The 26,749-nt window shown below is 44.8% G+C and overlaps 1 protein-coding gene across 1 annotated transcript; it reads left to right on the top strand.

Moving 5' to 3' along the window:
* Window positions 1–1,455: 1,455 nt before the first annotated feature.
* LOC109878432 (nuclear receptor subfamily 1 group D member 1) lies at window positions 1,456–26,408 on the top strand. The gene is made up of 8 exons (XM_020470663.2): window positions 1,456–2,164; window positions 17,458–17,769; window positions 17,975–18,063; window positions 18,186–18,330; window positions 23,304–23,899; window positions 24,132–24,317; window positions 24,493–24,703; window positions 24,935–26,408. Exons 1-8 carry the CDS (start codon window positions 2,149–2,151, stop codon window positions 25,132–25,134), a joined length of 1,755 nt encoding a protein of 584 aa, XP_020326252.1. The 5' UTR covers window positions 1,456–2,148; the 3' UTR covers window positions 25,135–26,408.
* Window positions 26,409–26,749: the final 341 nt, after the last annotated feature.

Here is a 26,749-nt window from a genome sequence, read left to right on the forward strand (position 1 = left end):
GGACCAGAGTCAGAGCGGGCAGAACTGTAGTGGAGAGGAAAACTGCGTCAGGCAAGGGAAAACAGGCCAACAGGATCTAAACAGGAACAAACAGCTAGAAACATGGACTGAGCAGAGATTACGATCTGGCAGAGAGAAGAGGCAGGACTGAGTATATGTAGAGGTCTTGATTATGGAACAGGTTGCAGCTGGTGGGGATCTGCTCTGACTCCAGCACACCTGTCTCTGCCCACAAATCACACACACACACAAACACACACGCACACACACAGAGAGAGAGAGATAGAGAGAGACAGAGAGAGAGAGAGAGAGAGAGAGAGAGAGAGAGAGAAAGAGAGGGAGAGGGGGAGAGCATTGGGGGAGTGGCAGCAGGTCAAGGAGACACAGGATGAGCACTAGTGGGTGTGGCAGGAGCAGATGTAACATGTACATTGAAGTCTATCAATGTACAAATGACCTGTCATCAAGGCAAAGGGTGGCAACTTTGAAGCTACTCAAATATAAAATATATTTTGATTTATTTAACACTTTTGTGGTTACTACATAATTCCATGTGTCATTTCATAGTTTTGAAGTCTTCACTACTTTTCTACAATGTAGAAAATGGTAAAGATAAAGAAAAACCCTGAATGAGTAGGTGTGTCCAAACTTTTGACTGGTACTGTATGTGTACATCAATTCAATTTGTGAGAGAGACTGAAATGTCACAATCATTTGTACATTGGAGTCTATCAATGTACAAATGACCTGTTCCAGTCATGAATTTGGTCACACTTGCGTTGGTCAAACAAAAACACCCTAATGATGGGTTGACAATACAGGCTCCCACAATGCAGCTGCTGTCTGCAACATGAAGTTGATGATGAGCAACTGCAGAAACTTGCAGTCAAAACTTCATGATCTTTGATCGCATTGTTTTTGTAAAGTCATGCAGTTGTCATGTAGGCACAAGTAAGACCATTTTGATCCTCATAATGCAACACACTTTGGAAGGCTTGACATAAGTGATCCTCTTGAACTCACCCAAACACTTCAGAAAAATGAATGTGTGGAGAATTGAGGCTACAAAGATGGGTTTGCTGGCGTTGTAGCGCTCTCTAGTGACAAGATAATGAACTGCAATTGAATGTTACTGAGGGGACGTGAATAATCCTGCCACGGTAAAATACTGTATGCTGCAGAGACAGCCTACATTTCCTCCACAAACACAAACACTCACAGTTAGGACAACATGTGTCACTTGTTTGTGTGTTTGTTCCTAAGACACATGTTCTGAATGTCGGCCATCAACTTCAAGCGGCAGTCCGCTACTAAAAACTTCCGGACCAGTCACGGTGTGCGCCGCCCATTGTGCATGTGCCTCATCCGCCCACTTCTCGTTATCGCACGCTCGGCATTATGGTATGTATAAAATGTACAGTATGTCAGTAGGGCGGCGCACGCCCAGGCACATGCAGAGCGCACATGCACCGTGGATTTACTAAACGCGTAGCACCGTCACATAAGCGCATCAAATCTCCCCTCAGCTCTAGATACCGGCCAATGAGAACGCATTATAGAGTAAAGGGTGAAAGGAGAGTTCAAATGGGACATATAGTGAGATGAGATATACAAACAGACACAACAGAAGTTGAGTGAGGACGCAGAAGCGAGTCACCTGAAAACGTGATTGATGTGGAAGTGAGTGCGTGTATTATTTGATCTAGTTTACAGTTCAGTTCATCCTCGGAGATGCTGATGGAGCTGTGAATTATTGGGATTTTAAAAATTTGAATCACTTGTTCTCTGCTCGCGACACTCCCTTCCGCTGAACCAAGCAACTCACTAGCACAGTGCAGAACGGATCCAGGTAGCATGCAATAATAATATATCCTGCACACCCGAGACAGTTGGACATAACTGTTCTGCATAGAATACAGCTGGACATCACCGTGCTTACAGAATACTACAGAGTGTTCTGTTGACAGATCAATACTATTGTCTTCAACTGTGCGCTCGTTCCATGGGTCAGGTATTTTACGCACAGGTAGTTCTCGACTATCACCTGTCTGTAGTTTAGTATTGATCCTGCATATTGACATTCAGAAGCAGCTGTATATTGACAAGTCGAGCTTCATTCATCACAGCAAACAAGACACATCAAGAAACATGGACAATCCCGGTGGTAAGTGCTATGATTGCGATTATATGTTTCGTTATTTCCATTGATTGCTAATTTTCTAATCATATTTTGTTATTGCATACATGTTATATATCAGTCGCATAGCAATACTATTTTTTGTAGCTCAATATTGAATTTGGTATTGGAGTTATACATTTTGAGTTGAGTATGGTGATGATTTTTTAAAGAATTTAAAGAGTATTTACCACGTTTTATTGTGTTTGTTTCTCTTTGCAGTCGTGCGTATTTGTGTGTAAAATACGTTCCCAAATGTCCTGCATGATGAGGTTTTACATTGAAGGTGTCTCTTCATCGGCATGTTAGAAAGGGGTCGACTTAATACGATGTTAAAGCATTTTATAACATCATAAGACTAGTACTGTATGTTCAATTCTATATGTTTAGAAAGTTGCGACATGGAGATGAGAACAATTCAACTTTATAACAGGACCATCATGCTTATTGTGCATTATCCTCCCATGCTTGAACTTGGAAAATGCAATGAATACTGATTGATATAAGTTCTGAAACAGGTGTAATATCCAACAAGTGGATGTTTTCTTTTTGCATACAAAGGTGCGCATGAAAAACTGCTAAAAGATTGACGATGATATGTGACAGTGCTTGAAGTTCACCAACTTCCCACATAAAAAAATGACTACAGTTTACTATAGAATGCTACAATACTTACTATAGAATTCTGTAGTAAACTGCAGTATATTGTAGAATTGTTCACACTGTAGCATCCCTCGATCATGTGTATTACTTACTATATAATTTTGTAGTATACTGTACTACAGTATACTACAGATCGCAAAAACACTACAGTAAATACTACAGTAATGTCAGCCAAAACACTACAGTAAATACTACAGTAATGTCAGCCAAAACACTACAGTAAATACTACAGTAATGTCATCAAAAACACTACAGTAAATACTACAGTAATGTCATCAAAAACACTACAGTAAAAACTACAGTAATGTCGGCAAAAACACTACAGTAAATACTACAGTAATGTCTGCAAAACCACTACAGTAATTACTATAGTATGTTATACTACAGTATTTATTTGCATATAGCCTGCCCATTTTCCTCCCCATACCCAGTTTGTACTACCCAAAAGTGTGAAACCTACATGCCAAGTATATATACAGTACCAGTCCAAAGTTTGGACACACCTACTCATTGAAGGGGTTTTCTTTCATTTGAACTTTTTTTCCACATTGTAGAATAATAGTGAAGACATCAAAATTATGGAATCATGTAGTAACCAAAAAAGTGCTAAACAAATCTAAAATGTATTTTATATTTGAGATCCTTCAAAGTTGCTGCCCTTTGCCTTGATGATAGTGTAACAGTATAACTTTAGACCGTCCCCTCGCCCATACCCGGGCGCGAACCAGGGACCCTCTGCACACATCAACAACAGTCACCCACGAAGCATCGTTACCCATCGCTCCACAAAAGCCGCGGCCCTTGCAGAGCAAGGGGAACTACTGCTTCAAGGTCTCAGAGCAAGTGACGTCACCGATTGAAACGCTATTTAGCGCGCACCACCGATAACTAAGCTAGCCATTTCACATCTGTTACAATAGCTTTGCACACTCTTGGCCGTCTCTCAACTAGCTTCATGAGGTCGTCACATGGAATGCATTTCAATTAACAGGTGTGCCTTGTTAATTTGTGGAATTTCTTTCTTTCTTAATGCATTTGAGACTATCATTTGGGTTGTGACAAGGTAGGGGTTATATACCCTATTTGGTAAAAGACCAAAGACCATCATTACTTTAAGAAATGAAGGTCAGTCAATCTGGAAAATGTCAAGAACTTTGAACGTTTCTTCAAGTGCAGTTGCAAAAACCACCAAGCGCTATGATGAAACTGGCTCTCATGAGGACTGCCACAAGAAAGGAAGACCCAGAGTTACCTCTGCTGCAGAGGATAAGTTCAATAGAGTTAACTGCACCTCAGAGTTCAAGTAACAGACACATCTCAACATCAACTGTTCAGAGGAGACTGAGTGAATCAGGCCTTCTTGATCGAATTGCTGCAAAGAAACCACTACTAAAGGACACCAATAAGAAGAATAGACTTGCTTGGACCAAGAAACACGAGCAATGGACATTAGACCGGTGGAAATCTGTCTTTTGGTCTGATGAGTCTAAATTTGAGACATTTGGTTCCAACCGCCGTGTCTTTGTGAGATGCAGAGTAGGTGAACGGATGATCTCCGCATTTGTGGTTCCTACCTTGAAGCATGGAGGAGAAGGTGTGGGGGTGCTTTACTGGTGACACTGTCAGTGATTTATTTCAAAGTCAAGGCACACTTAACCAGCATGGCTACCACAGCATTCTGCAGCGATACGCCATCCCATCTGGTTTGCGCTTAGTGGGACTTTCATTTGTTTTTCTACAGGGCAATGACCCAACACACCTCCAGGCTGTGTAAGGGCTATTTGACCAAGACGGAGAGTGATAGTAGTGCTGCATCAGATGACCTGGCCTCCACAATCACCCGACCTCAACCCAATTGAGATGTAAGGGCTATTTGACCAAGAAGGAGAGTGATAGTAGTGCTGCATCAGATGACCTGGCCTCCACAATCACCCGACCTCAACCCAATTGAGATGGTTTGGGATGAGTTAGACCGCAGAGTGAAGGAAAAGCAGCCAACAATCAAGTAATCAGCATTATGTGGGAACTCCTTCAAGACTGTTGGAAAAGCATTCCTCATGAAGCTGGTTGAGAGAATGCCAAGAGTGTGCAAAGCTGTCATCAAGGCAAAGGATGGCTACTTTGAAGAATATAAAATCTACAATATATTTAGATTTATTTGACACTTTTTTGGTTAGTACATGATTCCATATGTGCTATTTAATAGTTTTGATGTCTAAACTATTATTCTATAATGTAGAAAATATCAAAAATAAAGAAAAACCCTTGAATGAGTAGTATACTAAAGTACGCAAAAACACTACGTAATTACTATAGTAATTATTATGATGGTGATGGAAACGGTCTGGGTCAAGGCGCCCTTCTGCATGTTCCATGTGTTCCGCGGGTTCCATGTCAGTTATTATCTGGAGGACAAAACTTGGAGCTTTTCATACCTCTGCATCCAACACTAAACTTACTTTGTCATTTATTTGTTTGAATGTTATATATAAAAAATGTTTTTATTAACTTATTTATTATCTACTTTATTGGCCTTAGATATTTTGTATGGGCTATTCGGGTAGGCTAAATACTGTATACAATTTGTGGATGTTTGCATGATGTCAATACGGAGGTTAAAAGGTCACTACTGGTGCAGTAATGTGGGATATCTGAGCCCCATGCCGCAGCGTTTTTTACTCCTGCCATCTGCCTGCAACTTGGAGGCGGTTTTGAATGGTGGCTCTCTCTCTTTTCTTCATTGAGAATGTCATCCAACTTGACTCTATGATTGGCTCAGTTAACCTACAGCTAGTGCCCCTGTTTGACCTTGATATGTAATGGTCTTAGAGGGAGAGATACAGTACATGCATTCTTGATTTATCTTATCAAACCAAGCAGATGTAATCCATATACATCCTAATCTAAATAACACAAGATAGTTCAACTGACTGCATAATATTGAGAGTGAGGCTACTGCTGGTTTAACCCAGATCCCCATATTCACCTGCTGCCCAATTAGGTAAGCCTCACAGAGCAATGCAATGAGGTGATGGCATTTAACTGAGAAGCCCGGATACACACACACACACACACACACACACACACACACACACACACACACACACACACACACACACACTTTGGAACCATGCCAGTCAGGTCAGGCGTTGGTACAATCTGGGTGCTGTGAACTACATCTAAACGTGTCCACTACCCACAGGATGTCTAATCAGATCATCCAACCTGTTGTCGGAACTGTAATCCAGTGTTTCTATGTGGTCAATTTTGGCCACTGGCTCTATGAATGATCGCGTGCGGTGTGTGTGGGGGGGAGGGGGGGGGGGGGGGGGGGGGATTCTAGCGCCCATTCAGAACATCCCCAACACCATGCTCTATTTGAGTTTCCTCGACAATTATAACAGAGGCTATAAAGCGCGGGTGGTGATTATCATTTCTGACTGCTGGTGATAGCTTCATGCAGCGCGAGTCTTCCCACTGAATGCACTCCTCTCATTCTCGAATCGTCCTCACGTGGATGCATTTGCTAAACCGCGTGCGGCGCGTGATTTTACAGACGGATACAGTTCTCTCTCCTCATTTAATTTTTCTCTTCGCTCTCTCTCTCCCGGCACTTCTGTAGTGATGGTGCCTCCGGTGGTGGAAAGGGGGAGGTTAGGTTGGAAAGTGTGTCAGAGATTTCATGCATTAACTTTATCTCTCGTCACGTTTTCCCGCATTATGCGCGATTTAATGCATTAGTCCTGGATCCTATATCACAAGTCCCTTGCATCACCATCAGTGGCGTCAGTTAATCTAAAACTAGGGTATGGCAAAGTGGGGTGTGGTGGGTTGGGGGATTTGATTGACCCCAAGGCATTAATTATCACCGCAATATTATGTTTAAGGTGTGTGGAACAATGTGTGGACAATGTCAAACACTACTCAACCTCATCATAAATTTACTCATTTACTTGTGGAACGGCGCATACAGAGCAACATGAAATAGATATCAAGTCACAACAAGGCCGGTTTCAAATACCGACACCAATGTGAAAGTAACCGGTGCATAAAACAGCTGACCGCAAATGCAAACTATGCCAAATAAATGAATAGAAATAAAAAGCACAGCCTACATCAAAGACTACAATGTCAACATTGCTTCGTGCACTTCCCGCACAGGTATACATTTGCCTGTCTGCATTTTTCGCCAGGGAAGGTAAACATTTTGCGAGTATTGAAGCAATGTATCAACATGGTTGCTCTGAGAATATTGAAACATTGTATCAACGAACGATGCCGCTTGGAGAATATTGAAAAATGTTGTATCAACAAGGCACGAGAATAGTGCCAACGAGGGGGCGCCTCGCGCATTTCCCCGGGCCAGTTTGTCTGTCTGATATTATTGTGTTGTTTACGCATCTGGGTGATAATTATATATATATATTTTAAACAGCCCTACATCCACACTATAGTTACATAACATTAATGACGTTTTAGCAACAAGATTGATCTGTAAGAATATCGCATTTTAATTGAGGAAGATGGACAAGAAAGACTGATAGTGTGGAAATGCATTATACCAGAGGGAAGTAGGCTACAAGTAGGGATTAGGGATGCAGAATTGGGATGATGAAAAAGTAGGCCTACAACAAGAAGGGAAAAAAAGTTATCCTATCTAAGTAACAATTAATGATTTGCATTATCTCAATTATCATTCTGTCACTGCATGACCATGTACATTTGTTATTGCCTACAATTGTTATTGTCTTTGAAGTCAAAATCATGACATCCATTTGGGGGAAATGCTCCAAATAGCAAGTTCAGTTGTGTTTATTTTCATACTACTACATGAAACCAACATTGCACTAGTCTACTGGTCAAATTCATTTAAATATCAATCAGGCCTACAGCTATCACAGCCTGTATTTTAACAGCAATAAAATAGCTTTTGTTTCGAATGGTCACCTCCCAATTCCGAATTGACATCATTGATAACACATACAGTATATATCTATCAGATAACAACAAGGCTTAGAAGGCCGAGTTCAAATGTCGACGTCAAATTCAAAGCAATTGGCGCACTGCCTAAACGGCTGACTGCCAAAGCAAACTGGCACTGTCTGCGCTCTGCTCTCTAAAAGTGAAAGAAAGGGTTGCAGGCTGGCAGCTGCTCTCTGCATGGTCCTAAAACCAGCTAAACATCACCGTTTAGTTAGAATCGGGATTGGAACGATTTTAGTGTACATTGTTTTAGCCTACTTACCATTTTTGGTCTTGAGCTAGGGTATGGCGATACCCAACTAACGCCGCTGATCAACATCTCTCCCAAATTGAAGGTTCAGCACACACATCCGCTAGGCTAGACTAAGTGTGCTATGTACAGTTGGAACGTGACAGCCCTCTCTGACAGTAGGCTATTTGTAGCCTGCAAAGTCATTTGATCCGCTGTAGTCCTCAGAGTGATGCTAAAACTGCTATAGGGCAATCCGTGACATCCTGCATTCTTGGTAATGCAGTGTGATGGAGATAATCTATTATAATCCTCAAATTATGCATAATGCAATTAGTCTACATGGATATTTGGTGGCTGCCAAATAGTCCCATTGGTGTCATTCTTCTTTATAATGCAACCTAAATACCTGAATAGAGTAGACTTTTGAATATACTTGCAATATAAATATACATAAATGCAATCCATTATATAAATTCACCTCCTTCTATTCAGGCCCCTCCAATTCATCCAATAAATGGTATTTGTCACGTCATGAACAAGATGTGTAGACTAACAGTAAAAAGGTTACTTAATCATTTTCCAACCATGCATAGTCAAAGATTTAAAAAATATACACTGTGACTAACGAATAACAATAACGAGTAAAAAATAAAATAGCTATATACAGGAAGTTCCAGTACCGAGTCGAAGTGCAGAGGTACGAGATAATAACATGGCTATATACAGGAAGTACCAGTACCGAGTCAATGTGCTGGGGTACGAGGTAATAATATGGCTGTATACAGGAAGTACCAGTACCGAGTCAATGTGCTGGGGTACGAGATAATAACATGGCTATATACAGGAAGTACCAGTACCGAGTCGATGTGCTGGGGCACGAGATAATAACATGGCTGTATACAGGAAGTACCAGTACCGAGTCGATGTGCTGGGGTACGAGATAATAACATGGCTGTATACAGGAAGTACCAGTACCGAGTCAATGTGCTGGGGTACGAGATAATAACATGGCTGTATACAGGGAGTACCAGTACCGAGTCGATGTGCTGGGGTATGAGGTAATTGAGGTAACTATTGAGGTAATAACTATGTACATATACATATGTACGTAGAGGTGACTAGGCAACAGGATAGATAATAGACAGTAGCAGCAGTGTATGTGGTGAGTGTTAAAGTGTGTGAGTGTTTTTGTGGCATCAGTATGCGTGTGTGCACGTGTTGTGTGTGTGTGGTTATAGGCCTGCTGCAGTATCTATGTTAGCCACGGAGTGCAAATCCAAATACCATTGCACCTTGTTACTGAGACAGTGGCCTACTCTTCTCCTAGCTGGATTAATGCAGTCTTTTAGAGACATAGTAACATGTTCCTCATTGTTTACTGTAATGTATTTACTTAGGATGCTTTGGCAGCTGTCAGTTTGGATCCTGGCTTCAGCCACATACTGTACATCAATAATTCACAAACTTTTATGATCTAGCTATATATTAGAGTGGAGCCAAATGGGTGAACTTCTCTACCTCCACCCTACCCTCTTCCTCCACCATACCCTCTTCCTCCACCATACCCTCTTCCTCCACCATACCCTCTTTCTCCACCCTACCCTCTACCTCCACCCTACCCTCTTCCTCCACCATGCCCTCTTCCTCCACCATACCCTCTTCCTCCACCATACCCTCTTCCTCCACCATACCCTCTTTCTCCACCATACCCTCTACCTCCACCCTACCCTCTTCCTCCACCATACCCTCTTTCTCCACCCTACCCTCTTCCTCCACCCTACCCTCTACCTCCACCCTACCCTCTTCCTCCACCATGCCCTCTTCCTCCACCATACCCTCTTCCTCCACCATACCCTCTTCCTCCACCATACCCTCTTTCTCCACCATACCCTCTACCTCCACCCTACCCTCTTCCTCCACCATACCCTCTTCCTCCACCCTACCCTCTTCCTCCACCCTACCCTCTACCTCCACCCTACCCTCTTCCTCCACCATGCCCTCTTCCTCCACCCTACCCTCTTCCTCCACCCTACCCTCTACCTCCACCCTACCCTCTACCTCCACCCTGCCCTCTACCTCCACCCTGCCCACTACCTTTACCCTACCCTCTACCTCAACCGTAACCTCTAACTCAACCCTACTTTCTACCCTAACCTCTACCTCCACCCTACCTCAATCCTACCCTCTACCTCAACTGTACTTTCTCCTCTCTTCCTCCACCCTACCCTCTTTCTCCACCCTACCCTTTACCTCACCTCTATCCTCTACCTCCACCCTACCCTCTACCTTCACCCTACCCTCTACCTCCACCCTATCCTACCCTCTACCTCAAACCTAACCTCTACCTCAACCCTACTTTCTACCCTCTACCTCAACCTTACCCTCTACCTCAACCCTACTCTCTTCCTCCACCCTACCCTCTACCTCCACCCTACCCTCTACCTCCACCCTACTCTCTACCGCCACCCTACCCTCTTCCTCCACCCTACCCTCTTTCTCCACCCTACTCTCTACCTCCACCCTACCCTCTTCCTCCACCCTACCCTCTTCCTCCACCCTAAACTCTACCTCCACCCTACCCTCTACCTCAACCCTACTTTCTACCCTCTACCCTAACCTCTACCTCCACCCTACCTCAATCCTACCCTCTACCTCAACTCTACTTTCTACTCTCTTCCTCCACCCTACCCTCTTTCTCCACCCTACCCTCTACCGCAACTCTATCCTCTACCTCCACCCTCCCCTCTACCTCAAACCTAACCTCTACCTCAACCCTACTTTCTGCCCTCTACCTCCACCCTAACCTCTACCTTCACCCTACCCTCTACCTCAAACCTACCCTCTTCCTCCACCCTACCCTCTACCTCCGCCCTATCCTCTTCCTCCACCCTACCTCAACCCTACTCTCTACCTCCACCCTATTCTCTACCTCAACCCTATCCTTCATGACATTGCAAAGGCAAAACAAGCTAGGAAAACACTAGCAGCCTTGCCAGGCTTACAGCTGTAGCATAGCATAGCTCAGAGAACAAACCAGGGGAAGGCTATAATAAGGGAGGGGGAGGAGGGGAGGAGGATGTGGGCAAGGATTGTTGTGCCTGTTAAGTGCTCAGCGCTCACGTTTCCCCGCCTGACAGCCTGCCTGACAGCCTCAGCCTGCATGACAGCCTGCCTGACAGCCTGCCTGACAGCCTGCCTGACAGCCTCAGCCTGCCTGACAGCCTGCCTGACAGCCTGTCTGGCTCTACACCTCGACTCAGGCACATAGATTAGTGGCAGAACGGGTTGGTTAAGGTCACGATGGGAAGCTGCTCTCCTCACTTCCCAACCTGCTGCTGTTTCCACAATTAACAGTAGTGTCTGTCTGCACTGATGTGCATTTTAACTAGCTTGTGCTAGTGAGTGTATGGCTCCTCTTCTGTCTCTTCCCTGGGTTACATTGGGCATCCTCTGGTGCGCGCTATAGGCTATGTGCTATCCTTCTGGCTGAACATCAAAGCCAATTTACATTCCTAAAGTCCTATAGCCCCCTATGGTTTTCTATACTCTTATGAGGGCCATGTTCTCTGAATTTGAGTTCGTTGACTTGACACAAAGGCCATATACTTTACTTAGCTGCTGGTCAAGTAGATTACATATTACTGCAGTACAGTATATAGCAGTATAGTCAAGCGTTGCCTTGGGGAGACTGTAAAACCTGATAATTGACCACATTTATGGCACCAGTTTTGAGGGACCCTCACACACACAAACGAACATAAAAGTAGCTCACGTGAGTATTCAGGTGGACATGCCAAAGTCTTTGTGTGCGGGTGGAGGTGGGACAAGTCCTGGCTGGGTCAGCAGCAGGCTGTCTGTTTCCAGTCTCAGGAAGTGGCAGGCCAGGGCAGGACCAGGAGGTCCCTGTCAAAAGACCAGCACTAGCTCTGCTGTGTTAACAATCAAGGGAAAGACAAGGAAGACAACAAGAGGAAGGAAAAGGACAGATGGTCATGTTTCCCATATAAAATGTAAGGTTACATGACAAGTGCATGCTATTTGGGAATATAGTTCTATGGGAGAATGTGACTCACTCTTTTCATACCTAGGGCAGCGTGCTAGTTTAATGTACAGTAGGCTACACCCTCTGTGCTGAATGACTACCGCCCTGTAGCCTTGATATCCTTAGTAATGAAATGCCTTGAGAAACTTGTGAAAAGTCATATTTTCAGCGTCACCCAGAAGCTTCTCAACCCATTTCAGTTTGTCTATCAGCCTAGCAGAGGAGTTGATGATGCTATTCTTACCCTCCTTAACATGGTCTATAGACATCTAGAGGGTGTACCCTCCTTAACATGGTCTATAGACATCTAGAGGGTGTACCCTCCTTAACATGGTCTATAGACATCTAGAGGGTGTACCCTCCTTAACATGGTCTATAGACATCTAGAGGGTGTACCCTCCTTAACATGGTCTATAGACATCTAGAGGGTGTACCCTCCTTAACATGGTCTATAGACATCTAGAGGGTGTACCCTCCTTAACATGGTCTATAGACATCTAGAGGGTGTACCCTCCTTAACATGGTCTATAGACATCTAGAGGGTGTACCCTCCTTAACATGGTCTATAGACATCTAGAGGGTGTACCCTCCTTAACATGGTCTATAGACATCTAGAGGGTGTACCCTCCTTAACATGGTCTATAGACATCTAGAGGGTGTACCCTCCTTAACATGGTCTATAGACATCTAGAGGGTGTACCCTCCTTAACATGGTCTATAGACATCTAGAGGGTGTACCCTCCTTAACATGGTCTATAGACATCTAGAGGGTGTACCCTCCTTAACATGGTCTATAGACATCTAGAGGGTGTACCCTCCTTAACATGGTCTATAGACATCTAGAGGGTGTACCCTCCTTAACATGGTCTATAGACATCTAGAGGGTGTACCCTCCTTAACATGGTCTATAGACATCTAGAGGGTGTACCCTCCTTAACATGGTCTATAGACATCTAGAGGGTGTACCCTCCTTAACATGGTCTATAGACATCTAGAGGGTGTACCCTCCTTAACATGGTCTATAGACATCTAGAGGGTGTACCCTCCTTAACATGGTCTATAGACATCTAGAGGGTGTACCCTCCTTAACATGGTCTATAGACATCTAGAGGGTGTACCCTCCTTAACATGGTCTATAGACATCTAGAGGGTGTACCCTCCTTAACATGGTCTATAGACATCTAGAGGGTGTACCCTCCTTAACATGGTCTATAGACATCTAGAGGGTGTACCCTCCTTAACATGGTCTATAGACATCTAGAGGGTGTACCCTCCTTAACATGGTCTATAGACATCTAGAGGGTGTACCCTCCTTAACATGGTCTATAGACATCTAGAGGGTGTACCCTCCTTAACATGGTCTATAGACATCTAGAGGGTGTACCCTCCTTAACATGGTCTATAGACATCTAGAGGGTGTACCCTCCTTAACATGGTCTATAGACATCTAGAGGGTGTACCCTCCTTAACATGGTCTATAGACATCTAGAGGGTGTACCCTCCTTAACATGGTCTATAGACATCTAGAGGGTGTACCCTCCTTAACATGGTCTATAGACATCTAGAGGGTGTACCCTCCTTAACATGGTCTATAGACATCTAGAGGGTGTACCCTCCTTAACATGGTCTATAGACATCTAGAGGGTGTACCCTCCTTAACATGGTCTATAGACATCTAGAGGGTGTACCCTCCTTAACATGGTCTATAGACATCTAGAGGGTGTACCCTCCTTAACATGGTCTATAGACATCTAGAGGGTGTACCCTCCTTAACATGGTCTATAGACATCTAGAGGGTGTACCCTCCTTAACATGGTCTATAGACATCTAGAGGGTGTACCCTCCTTAACATGGTCTATAGACATCTAGAGGGTGTACCCTCCTTAACATGGTCTATAGACATCTAGAGGGTGTACCCTCCTTAACATGGTCTATAGACATCTAGAGGGTGTACCCTCCTTAACATGGTCTATAGACATCTAGAGGGTGTACCCTCCTTAACATGGTCTATAGACATCTAGAGGGTGTACCCTCCTTAACATGGTCTATAGACATCTAGAGGGTGTACCCTCCTTAACATGGTCTATAGACATCTAGAGGGTGTACCCTCCTTAACATGGTCTATAGACATCTAGAGGGTGTACCCTCCTTAACATGGTCTATAGACATCTAGAGGGTGTACCCTCCTTAACATGGTCTATAGACATCTAGAGGGTGTACCCTCCTTAACATGGTCTATAGACATCTAGAGGGTGTATTAACATGGTCTATAGACATCTAGAGGGTGTATTAACATGGTCTATAGACATCTAGAGGGGGTATTAACATGGTCTATAGACATCTAGAGGGTGCCAAATCCCATGTTAGGGTTCTATTTGTTGACTTTTCTTCTGCCTTCAACACAATCCAGCCCTACATTCTGGCACAGTGACTCATTCAGGACTTCTCCTTAGATGGGGGGCTGGTTTCGTGGCTGTTGGACTTCCTGAGCCAACGCTCACAGAGAGTCAAAATAGGTCCCCATGTGTCAGACATACGCAATACCAACACAGGCTCTCCTCAGGGATGTGTTTTGTCCCCACTCCTGTATATCTTGTACACTAATAGTTGTACTAGTTCCCATCCTGACAGACACCTCGTTACATTCGCTGATGACACTGCCTTGATTGGCCCTAGATTACTTTGTAGAGTGGTGTGAGGAATCACACTTGGTCCACAATACCAACAAGACCGAAGAGATGTGCATAGACTTCAGGAAGTGTACAATACCTACCTCTGCAACATCTATCAGAGGTCAAAATATAGAGATTGTAGAGGAATACAAATACATGGGTGTCCTCTTAGACAATAAGCTTCAGTGGAGAAAATGTACAGACCAAAAAGAGCCAACAGAGACTGTATTTTCTCAAAAAGCTGGGATCTTTTAATGTAGACTGTACTATACTGACTCTGTTATACAAATCTTTCATTGAGAGTATTTAAAAATGTTGTATTGTTTGTTGGTTTGGCAATGCCACTGTCAGCCAGAGAAATAAATTGAGAAGGATTATCACCACAGTAAGCAAGGTACTTGGAGTCAAACAGACAGGCCTGGATGAGATCTTTAAGGTCAGTGCCCTCCCCAAGGCTCACAAAATAATTTTAGACCCAAGCCACCCCCTGTACCCGGACTTTGAACTACTCCCCTCTGGTTCGCAGGTATAGAGCACCCCTCAGCAGGAAAAACAGAACTAGACAATCATTTGTGCCAGGTATGATATCACTCCTAAATAGTTCAGGCTAATGTTCCCATCGACTCAGTAAGGCCAGCAGGCTAATGTTCCCATCGACTCAGTAAGGCCAGCAGGCTAATGTTCCCATCGACTCAGTAAGGCCAGCAGGCTAATGTTCCCATCGACTCAGTAAGGCCAGCAGGCTAATGTTCCCATCGACTCAGTAAGGCCAGCAGGCTAATGTTCCCATCGACTCAGTAAGGCCAGCAGGCTAATGTTCCCATCGACTCAGTAAGGCCAGCAGGCTAATGTTCCCATCGACTCAGTAAGGCCAGCAGGCTAATGTTCCCATCGACTCAGTAAGGCCAGCAGGCTAATGTTCCCATCGACTCAGTAAGGCCAGCAGGCTAATGTTCCCATCGACTCAGTAAGGCCAGCAGGCTAATGTTCCCATCGACTCAGTAAGGCCAGCAGGCTAATGTTCCCATCGACTCAGTAAGGCCAGCAGGCTAATGTTCCCATCGACTCAGTAAGGCCAGCAGGCTAATGTTCCCATCGACTCAGTAAGGCCAGCAGGCTAATGTTCCCATCGACTCAGTAAGGCCAGCAGGCTAGTGTTCCCATCGACTCAGTAAGGCCAGCAGGCTAGTGTTCCCATCGACTCAGTAAGGCCAGCAGGCTAGTCTTTTTGTTTTGTTTTATTGATATATAACTGTTATGAAAGTTGTATTGTCAATTTAGTTTTGTATTTAAACGCCACTTCAAACGTGTACATGACACTGCAACAACATTTCCCCATGGGGACAATAAAGTTGGTAAGTAAGTACCTCTCTATACCATTCCCGGGGCGCTCCCCCACCAGACCTATATTTCTAAAATCATGGACCCATTTTTACATTTTAGCATACGGTCTCGAACATAGCGATTTACAGTAGTGTGTGCATTTATTTTCATAATTTTCCCCCGTACTGGTCCCCAGTGGATCCAACTGAGCCACACAGAACCGGGTGGTGATTGTTTTAACTATAGTGTAGGCAGTATACCTCGCGCACACATGTCAGCGCGCGCAGTGGTGTCTCAGCTCGTGGACAGCTCATGATAACCAGAGATACGAGGAGAGGATGCGAAGGCAGCTGAGGGGCCTGTTAGCCTATTTATAACGACCGCAAATAAATACTGTGGTTTGCCTGACGCCAAAAATGTTTCAATTACCACGTTTCCATCCACAGTTTTTATGCGAGTAGCCTAACGTCATATTTTATCAAACTAAATAATGACAGCTGTGATGAAAATGCAGACAGATATTTTGTTCGTTCGACATGGTGTGAAGATTTTGTGTGGGTAAAATACATACGTTTTCGCTCTTAAAATAATCTCATCAAGTAGATTAGTCAACACACACAGCCTACCCTTCACTGTATCTGCGAGCTATTGGCTACAGCGCGCAGTAGTCACGTTTTATATTTAATGCAAATTTGTTTGAAAATTTGAAAATGTGACGAAACACATTGAATATTAGATTTTTATTCGGTAGGCCTACATGAAAACGTAAGCGGAAAAAGTACATCATCATACACTGATTTTAATTCTTGATCGAGTCAGTTTGTTGGAAACACACCACTGTTGGGAAAATGTGCATATTTAGAATTTGGTGTTTCCCACATGTTTTACCTTGCTCCACTCCCTGCATGTGCTTGAATGCACAATTATACCTATTAAATTCATATCATATGATGAGGCAGGACGCTTGCAGCACATTCTCAGAGCTGACCTCATTTGCAGGGTCAGAGGGATGTGCAACATGACATCACATAAAACTTGCTGTTCCAAAACATGTTACACACTATTTATCGACACCAAAATGAATTCCCTTTCAAATGAAGGTTTTTGCTTGTTGAAAATGGCATCCTACAGCATATGCACTTTGATACTTTAAACTCCTTTTCAGAGCAAACTTATCAGCTATTTTGTGTCAGCTACCTGACTAACTCCCCGCTCTGTCTCTGTTTTGTGAACAGGTGGTGTTATTCTGTATGCGGGCTCCTCTGGCAGTGCCAGCCCAGGCAGCCCATCCAGTGGGTACCACTTATCAGCTATTTTGTGTCAGCTACCTGACTAACTCCCCGCTCTGTCTCTGTTTTGTGAACAGGTGGTGTTATTCTGTATGCGGGCTCCTCTGGCAGTGCCAGCCCAGGCAGCCCGTCCAGTGGGTACCAGACCGAGTCCCCCCCCTCCTCCCACTCCCAGCCCTCCTCCCCAGAGGAGATCACTTTCACAGAGCTCGGGCACCTGGGGTCCCTGAAGGGCCAGAGGGGAGGAAGATGTACCCCTCCATCTTCCAAACTGGTGTTCCAGTTCCCAGAAGTCTACAATGTGGCTACATCAACATCCACCCACCAGGACACCTACCAGCACCCCAGCGCTGGGACAAGACCATGTGGATTCACAGGAACTTTCACCAGTGAGTTGTTTACCAATGTGTTATTTTCCCTCTTTACTTCCTGAACCTGAATATCCACCTTATCCATGACCCATGTCCCCTGCATCTTTTAGTTGACTGTACACATCTTTTGTTGCTTGTACAATTGGTTGGTATTCACCCTCGTAGGCTCACTGATCTGATCACATTTCTGATTATCTGTGCCTCTCTCTTGCTATGTCTACAGAGGCTGGTGGGATGGTGCTTCTGTGCAAAGTGTGTGGAGACATTGCATCTGGGTTCCACTACGGAGTGCACGCTTGTGAGGGTTGCAAGGTAAAGACCCTGACAAATAAACACAAACGGTATATGATATGATTACATTACACAGTCTATATTACCATAAAAACCAACCAGGATGCAAACTAACTGTACATCTGCTTGTATTTCCTGTCTAGGGTTTCTTCCGTCGCAGCATCCAGCAGAATATCAACTACAAGATGTGTGTGAAAAATGAGAACTGCCTCATCATGAGAATGAACCGCAACCGTTGCCAACACTGTCGCTTCAAGAAATGCCTCTTCGTTGGCATGTCCAGAGATGGTAATAGTTATAGTGAAATCTTAATGGTAGTGCAGGCTCAAAATGGGTCAGAGAGTCTTTTGAGGCCATCCAATGAGTGTTTATCAGTTACAAGTTCCATCAGCACTGCACCTTATCTTTTTATCGGCAGGTAGTCTAGTGATTAGAGTGTTGGGCCAGTAACCGAAAGGTTGCTAGATCGAATCCCAGAGCTGACAAGGTAAAAGTATGTCGTTCTGCGCCTGAACAAGGCAGATAACCCACTGTTCATAGGCCGTCATAGTAAATAGGAATTTGTTCTTAACTGACTTGCCTAGTTAAATAAAGGTAAAATAAAACAATACATCTTTCACCTGAGACATTGCACTGGCCTACTGTTGAAGGGCAGACTTAGGAAAATACCCTATATCCACACAGCCTCTTGGTCATTCAAAGGTTTCAAAGTCAGTCTGTCTTTTTCTTGTTCAGATTCCTCCTCTCTCTCTTGTCCCTGCTCCTCTCCATGTTCCTCTCCTCCATGTTCCATGAGCTCTCCTCCTGTGCTCTTCCTCCATCCCACTCACCTCTCCCTCTCCCCATCCCACTCTCCTCTCCTCCATCCCACTCTCCTCTCCTCCATCCCACTCTCCTCTCCCTCCCTCCATCCCACTCTCCTCTCCCTCCCTCCATCCCACTCTCCTCTCCCATCCCACTCTCCTCTCCTCCAACCCACTCTCCTCTCCCTCCATCCCACTCTCCTCTCCCTCCATCCCACTCTCCTCTCCTCCATCCCACTGTCCTCTCCCTCCATCCCACTCTCGTCTCCCTCCATCCCACTCTCCTCTCCTCCATCCCACTCTCCTCCATCCCACTCTCCTTTCCCTCCATCCCACTCTCCTCTCCCTCCATCTCACTCTCCTCTCCTCCATCCCACTCTCGTCTCCCTCCATCCCACTCTCCTCTCCTCCATCCCACTCTCCTCCATCCCACTCTCCTCTCCCTCCATCCCACTCTCCTCTGCCTCCATCACACTCTCCTCTGCCTCCATCATTCTCTCCTCTGCCTCCATCCCACTCTCCTCTCCCTCCCACTCTCCTCTCCCTCCATCCCACTCTCCTCTCCCTCCATCCCACTCTCCTCTCCCTCCATCTCACTCTCCTCCATCCCACTCTCCTCTCCTCCCTCCCACTCTCCTCCATCCCACTCTCCTCTCCCTCCATCCCACTCTCCTCTGCCTCCATCACACTCTCCTCTGCCTCCATCCCACTCTCCTCCATCCCACTCTCCTCTCCATCCCACTCTCCTCCCCATGCCACTCTCCTCCCCATCCCACTCTCTTCTCCTCCATCCCACTCTCCTCTCCCTCCATCCCACTCTCCTCTCCTCCATCCCACTCTCCTCTCCATCCATCCCACTCTCCTCTCCTCCATCCCACTCTCCTCTCCCTCCATCCCACTCTCCCCTCCCTCTATCCCACTCACCCCTCCTCCATCCCACTCTCCTCTCCCTCCATCCCACTCTCCTCTCCATCCCACTTTCTTCTCCTCGCACTCTCCTCCATCCCACTCTCCTCTCCTCCATCCCACTCTCCTCTCCCTCTATCCCACTCTCGTCTCCCTCCATCCCACTCTCCTCTCCCTCCATCCCACTCTCGTCTCCTCCATCCCACTCTCCCTCATCCCAATCTCCTCTCCCTCCATCCCACTCTCCTCTCCCTCCATCCCACTCTCCCCTCCCTCCATCCCACTCTCCCCTCCCTCTATCCCACTCTCCCGCATCCCACTCTCCTCTTCCCCCATCACACTCTCCCCTCGCTCCATCACACTCTCCTCTGCCTACATCACACTCTCCTCTCCTCCATCCCACTCTCCTCTGCCTACATCACACTCCTCTCTCCTCCATCCCACTTTCATCCTGTGCTCTTCCTCCATCCCACTCTCCTCACCCCCATCCCACTCTCCTCTCCGACAGTGATTTATGAGAACAGGAGCCTTGAAGTCCCAAAAGCTATCTGTCATCCAGAAAACTGCAGCAAACAGGAATTATTTTGGGAAATTGGAACAGGGGCAACTTGATTACCTTGTGTACTGTTTGCCCTTATAACATCTTGTGGAATTAATTAGGGATACAGCAAACAATTAAGCTTGAGAGGCAGGAACAAAACAGCCTGTCCTTGACACGCAATTAATCAATCGTATCCTACGCTTTTAGTCTTAATAAGCAAAATATTGATAAATTGCCCCATCATAGCAGATTACGAGAATACGTTTCCGTTTATCTAAAAAAAGCATAGCAAAAATAGTGGTTCCTCGTGACTTCGTTCGAATAGTTTGGCTGTCTCCTACTCTTCTTCCTGTCAGTATTGTTGTAGTTATCTCTAGTTCTCTATATTGCTTAATCTATGAGAGAACCAAGCGTGATTTATGCATGCGGTCGACAGTTTGGTTGCTCAAAGGTTGAGTACAAGAAACGAGGGTAGTGTAGAGTTTTTTTAAGGGAACAAACACTCATATTGACCCTATTAAAAAATACGTTCTCGCAATTGTCAAGAACCGCAACCTAGAAACCTCTTTCCTTCTGCTGCAACTGTTGCGAAAACAGGAAAACCTCAGTCAACTGCCTGCAGTCCACATGAAAGAATACGCCCTAAATTCTCAGGAGCCTGATGATGTGTGATTCTGTGTCTTATGATACCGTATTGGCAAGGCAAATATTTCAGTCAGTTGGCACAGTAGTGGCATACTTTCCCTCCCTGAAACCAGTCCATACTGTAATGACTAGACGCTACAGACTCATTTCTTGACATATAATAGTAAATCCATATAAACTAACATAGCAGATCTCCTCTAACCTCATGCCACTGTGTATAGCCCTTTAGCTCGATCTAGGTCGATGATCTTTAGGGACAGTGCAGAGACCCAACCATACATGTAATGATGCCAGATATATTAAAGGCCCAGTGCAGTAAAAAACATGAATATCCTGTGTTTATTATATACAGTTGAAGTTGGAAGTTTACATACAACTTAGCCAAATACATTTAAACTCAGTTTTTCACAATTCCTGACATTTAATCCTAGTAAAAATTCCCTGTCTTAGGTCAGTTAGGATCACCACTTTATTTTAAGAATGTGAAATGTCAGAATAATAGTAGAGAGAATGATTTATTTCAGCTTTTATTTCTTTCATCACATTCCCAGTGGGTCAGAAGTTTACATACACTCAATTAGTATTTGGTAGCATTGCCTTTAAATTGATTAACTTGGGTCAAACGTGTCCGGTAGCCTTCCACAAGCTTCCCACAATAAGTTGGGTGAATTTTGGCCTATTCCTCCTGACAGAGCTGATGTAACTGAGTCAGGTTTGTCGGCCTCCTTGCTCGCACACACTTTTTCAGTTCTGCCCACAAATGTTCTATAGTATTGAGGTCAGGGCTTTGTGATGGCCACTCCAATACCTTGACTTTGTTGTCGTTAAGCCATTTTGCCACAACTTTGGAAGTATGCTTGGGGTCATTGTCCATTTGGAAGACCCATTTGCGACCAAGCTTTAACTTCCTGACTGATATCTTGAGGTGTTGTTATAATATATCCGCATAATTTTCCTCCCTCATGATGCCATCTATTTTGTGAAGTGCACCAGTCCCTCCTGCAGCAAAGCACCCCCAGAAGCAATTTTTTTCTTATTTTTGTCAATTTTAATTGAAAACAATCACAGTAAGTAAGGTACTTAATTGTTCCCCAGAAATGATTTGATATTGAGATTTTAAAAAGGCTGCATTGGATCTTTACCACAGATGTTCACATCTGTAACTAAAGCAACACACAAATAACTCCTCCAATGTCATAGCTTAGTGCAGTATCTTATTTTGCCCTCAAACAGTATATATTTTAGATTGTTTCTACAACATACGTTCATGATTGCACTTTTATTAATCATTCTTATAGATTATTTACATTTTGCCTCATGCATTGTGCTGGCTTGGTTGGAGAACTCTCATGAGGCAGGACTGCCGTATGAAGTCTACTTCTTATCTCACACTCCGCCTTGTGGCGTCTCACTCTCCTCACTCACCACTTTCTCTCTGTAATCCTCTACTTCACTCCTCCTCTTCACTGTCACTTACCCCCTCCTTCACTGTAACCTCTCCTTCCTCCATCCCTCATTGTCTGCAACCTCTCCTTCCTGCGTGCGGAGAGCCTATCTCTATTTTTCTCTGTCCACCACAGTAGCAGCGACATCACATTCATGATGACCCACTGCCCTACTTACAGAGCAGAGAGGGAGGGAGGGAAGGAAGGAGAGACGGAGAGAGAGAAGGAGAGGAGGAGAGGGGGGGGGGGGGGTCTGTCAATTACATCTCCAGCAGATGGATATTTTTAGAGAGGGGAATAAGGAGAAGATGGGGTACGGAGAAGGAGAGGGGATAGGGAGGAGGAGAGGGGGTAGGGAGGAGGAGAGGGGATAGGGAGGAGGAGAGGGAGTAGGGAGGAGGAGAGAGGATAGGGAGGAGGAGGGGAATAAGGAGAAGAGGGGGTACGGAGAAGGAGAGGGGATAGGGAGGAGGGTAGGGAGGAGGAGAGGGAGGAAGAGAGGGGATAGGGAGGAGGAGAGGAGGAGGGGAATAGGGAGGAGAGGGGGTATAGGGAATAGAGGGGGTATGAAGGAGGAGAGGGAATAGGGAGGAGGAGAGGAGGAGGGGAATAGGGAGGAGAGGGGGTATGAAGGAGGAGAGAGGATAGGGAAGAGGAGAGGGGATAGGGAGGAGGGTAGGGAGGAAGAGAGGGAGGAGGAGATGGGATAGGGAGGAGGAGAGGGGATCGGGAGGAGGAGATGGAGTTGTGGGGTCCATTACAAGACTAACACAATCTGCTCAGATCCATCCATATTGAAGAGACAGCCAGATACAATTAACACATTTTAGTATTCAAGGATATGTGTGAATATTTTGGTTTCTGTACAGACCATTTAAACACATTACTCCAAGTCCATTTCCTTCTGTTTGTCTTCCTCAGCTGTGCGTTTTGGCCGTATCCCTAAGAGGGAGAAGCAGAGGCTTCTGGAGGAGATGCAAAGCTACATGAACAGCCTGAACGAGTCTAACACCACCATGGACGTAGACTCCTCCCCTATCTCCGAAGCCCCTCCCAGCCCAGCAGAGGTTCCCTCTAAAGAGGCAATCAGAGCCATCTCACGGTCCTATCAGGACATCTTCGCCAGCAGCCAAGGCAGGGCAGCCAAGTTGGGCATCAACATCAATAACAACAATAACAACCTCCCAACATCCTGCCCCTTCAAGAGTTACGCATATCAGGAGACCTCCCATGGCTCCCCCCACTCCGGCTCTACCCAAGGGTATCAGTCCTGTCCTGCAGGCCCCGCCCCGTGCTGCTCAGTAACCAATGACAACCACCATACATTCCCTTCTGTGGACAACTGTTGCTATAGTTACCCTGCGACATCCAATCAGAATCATGGACAGTCCAATATCGACATGCCTCAACGGGGCAGCTCGACCAATCACAACTGTTTCCCCATTAAGGAAGAGACCCAAGAGACCCAAACTCAGACTTCCTGTCCATGGAGGTTAGCAACGGGCACCAAAGTGCTGGTGAGTAAATGGAGAGTTCTTATAAATTGGTCTTAAACTTGACTTTTGTTAAGCTGCAAAACAAATAGTATAGTGTGATTATGATCTATCTGTATCTAACGCTCAATTAAATTCAATTAAATTCAAGGGGCTTTATTGGCATGGGAAACATATGTTAACATTGCCAAAGCAAGTGACGTAGATAACTTTACCAACTTTCCCTCTCTATCTAACCCTCTCTTAACTCTCTCAGGCTTGTCCTCTCAATGCGTGTCCTGTCTCTGCGGCCAGTCGTTCCGGCCAGCAGGTATGGGAGTCTTTCTCCCAGTGTTTTACCCCAGCAGTGAGGGAAGTGGTGGAGTTCGCTAAGGGCATCCCTGGCTTCCAGGAGCTCAGCCAGCACGACCAGGTCATGCTGCTCAAATCAGGCACCTTCCAGGTAATAACTGCTTGGTTAGTCCAGGACTAGGCTTTATCTGGGAAACTGGCCCTAAATCAGATGTTTGTAACTGCAGCTGAAATTAAGTAAAAAATACCTCTTAATTTTCTCTCCCAATACATTTAATCCCACTCCATGTTGGCTAACCTTCCATTGTGTCTTATGTCTCGGTCAGGTGTTGATGGTGAGGTACTGCACCCTGTTCAACCCTGAGGAGAGGACGGTGACTTTCCTGAACGGCCAGACGTACACTCTGTCCTCCCTGCGGGCGCTGGGCATGGGGGCGCTGCTCAACTCCATGTTTGACTTCAGTGAGAAGCTGGGAACTCTAAGGCTGGAGCCTGAAGAGATGGCTCTGTTCATGGCCGTCGTGCTGGTCTCTGCAGGTGAGACAAAGAGCTGTTTAATTCCTTATAGTATTGCATTTGCACCTTGACCAGTATGGAGATAGGCTTACATTTGTAACTTGAATGGTGTCATTTTTTTTAGAATATATTTTTGTATTTAATCATCAGCATAACGATACACTAACCAACCACAAAGCTGTGCCAACATCCATAAATAGATATTGGTGTTTCTCAAACAAACTCTCACCCTGTCTCCTCTCGTCTTCTCAGACCGTTCAGGCATCGCTGACATGGGTGCAGTGGAACAACTCCAGGAAGAGTTGATCGGCGCCATGCGTTCTCTCATCCACCGCCGTCGTCCTGAAGAGAGCGCTGCCATATTCTCCAAGCTGCTCCTGCGCCTGCCCGACCTGCACACCCTCAACAACCTGCACTCAGACAAGCTGCTGGCCTTCCGCATTGACCCCTGAACAGCCCTGAACACACACACACAGCCAATCACAACTTGCCCACCACCACTTTCTAGGGCAGGACTTTCCAGAGACTTTCCATGAGAAGAACAATGAGGACTTGGGCAAATCAAAATATATATATTCAAGAAGCATGTTTGAAAAAATACAATATTGAACAGATTTTGATCGTCATCCTGTTTTCATGCACACTTACACACACACACACACACACACACAAATAACCTCAAGATCTCCACTTGTTGAAAGATGGTGTTAGAACGTAGTGTTTTACGCTCACCGTTACCCTCCTGGACAGATTCATGTGTATTGCTGTTTACCCAGAGACCAAAAGACTGTTTGTTCACTTACTTGTTTAACTCATTCTTAATCTACTGACCATCGCCAAACCACAGTTGAGAGAGAATCAGAGAAGATGTTGTTTGTGGACAATGATGTGTCAGGGACCATTATTGGTGGCTGAATGTGTGCAGGTTTAATGTGTGAATAAGAGAAAGAGATCCTGTATATATAATAATACATAGATCAACTTTACACTTAAGATTATATGACTCCCATTTCACTTACAAACACGTTTGGGGTTTAAATATGCAATTAAGTCTATATATTCAACAGCCTTGGATTTCATATAGAAATGCTATTTTCTGTTTATTGTTACATCTGCATCAGGTTTAATGGAGACAGAGACAGCAGTGTCTCCAAGCTTGTTGGCTTTTCTACTCCATTTTGTTCAGATTATTTTGTTGTTGTAAATAATACATTGTCTTATTCAAATAATAACAATATATGGTGGAACTGCTGGGCAAAATCACAGTACATAAGACAAGTTTATGGATTAGAGCCTATAGAAATGTTATTGACTCTCTAAAGGGTGGGGATTGGCAATGAAGAAGTGGACTATGCACTGGAGAAAGTCATGTTTTGAGAGGGCTCTGTATTGTATTGGTGAGAGGGATGTGCCATTAGCAGACACTTATCCAGAGTAGAGTAGTGAGTGCATGCATTTTCATAACTCACAAAGGTGTCAGATCAGATCGCATATTGAATCAAACCAGCAGAATCCCTGAATTCACCATCTCTCCTTACTCCACAACATGCACATTCTCCCCTATCCCCATCCCCAAGGTTTGTCATACAAACTGAAAAAGAGACTCAGGGTGAATAAGGATCTTACCTGATTGCTCCAGATCTGAGCACATCTATTGTTTGTAAATGTTGTTTCTTCTTGTTCTTCCACAGAAATTATATAAAGATGAAATGATGTACCTATTGAATCCTGCCTTGTGTTTCTTCTTGTTCTTCCACAGAAATGATATAAAGATTAAATGATGTACCTATTGAATCCTGCCTTGTGTTTCTTCTTTGGTGTCCCAGAATAATCTAACATAACAAATCTAAAAGCCTTCCATGATATGCAAGTTTCCACAAAAATGCTGCTTCACTAATGCTGTACAACACACTGACCCAATTTAGTACTTCATCTATGAAAATACCGCAGTAAAAATCAAGTCCTAAATAAGACTGACTAGTGCCTATACCGCTTACTGCCTTTCAAATTGTTAAAGAGAGACAAACTGATTCTCAGTAGTAGGTTACAATTATACATACGTGCATG

Source organism: Oncorhynchus kisutch, linkage group LG17, assembly GCF_002021735.2.
Source record: "Oncorhynchus kisutch isolate 150728-3 linkage group LG17, Okis_V2, whole genome shotgun sequence".
NCBI classification, from domain to species: Eukaryota; Metazoa; Chordata; class Actinopteri; order Salmoniformes; family Salmonidae; genus Oncorhynchus; species Oncorhynchus kisutch.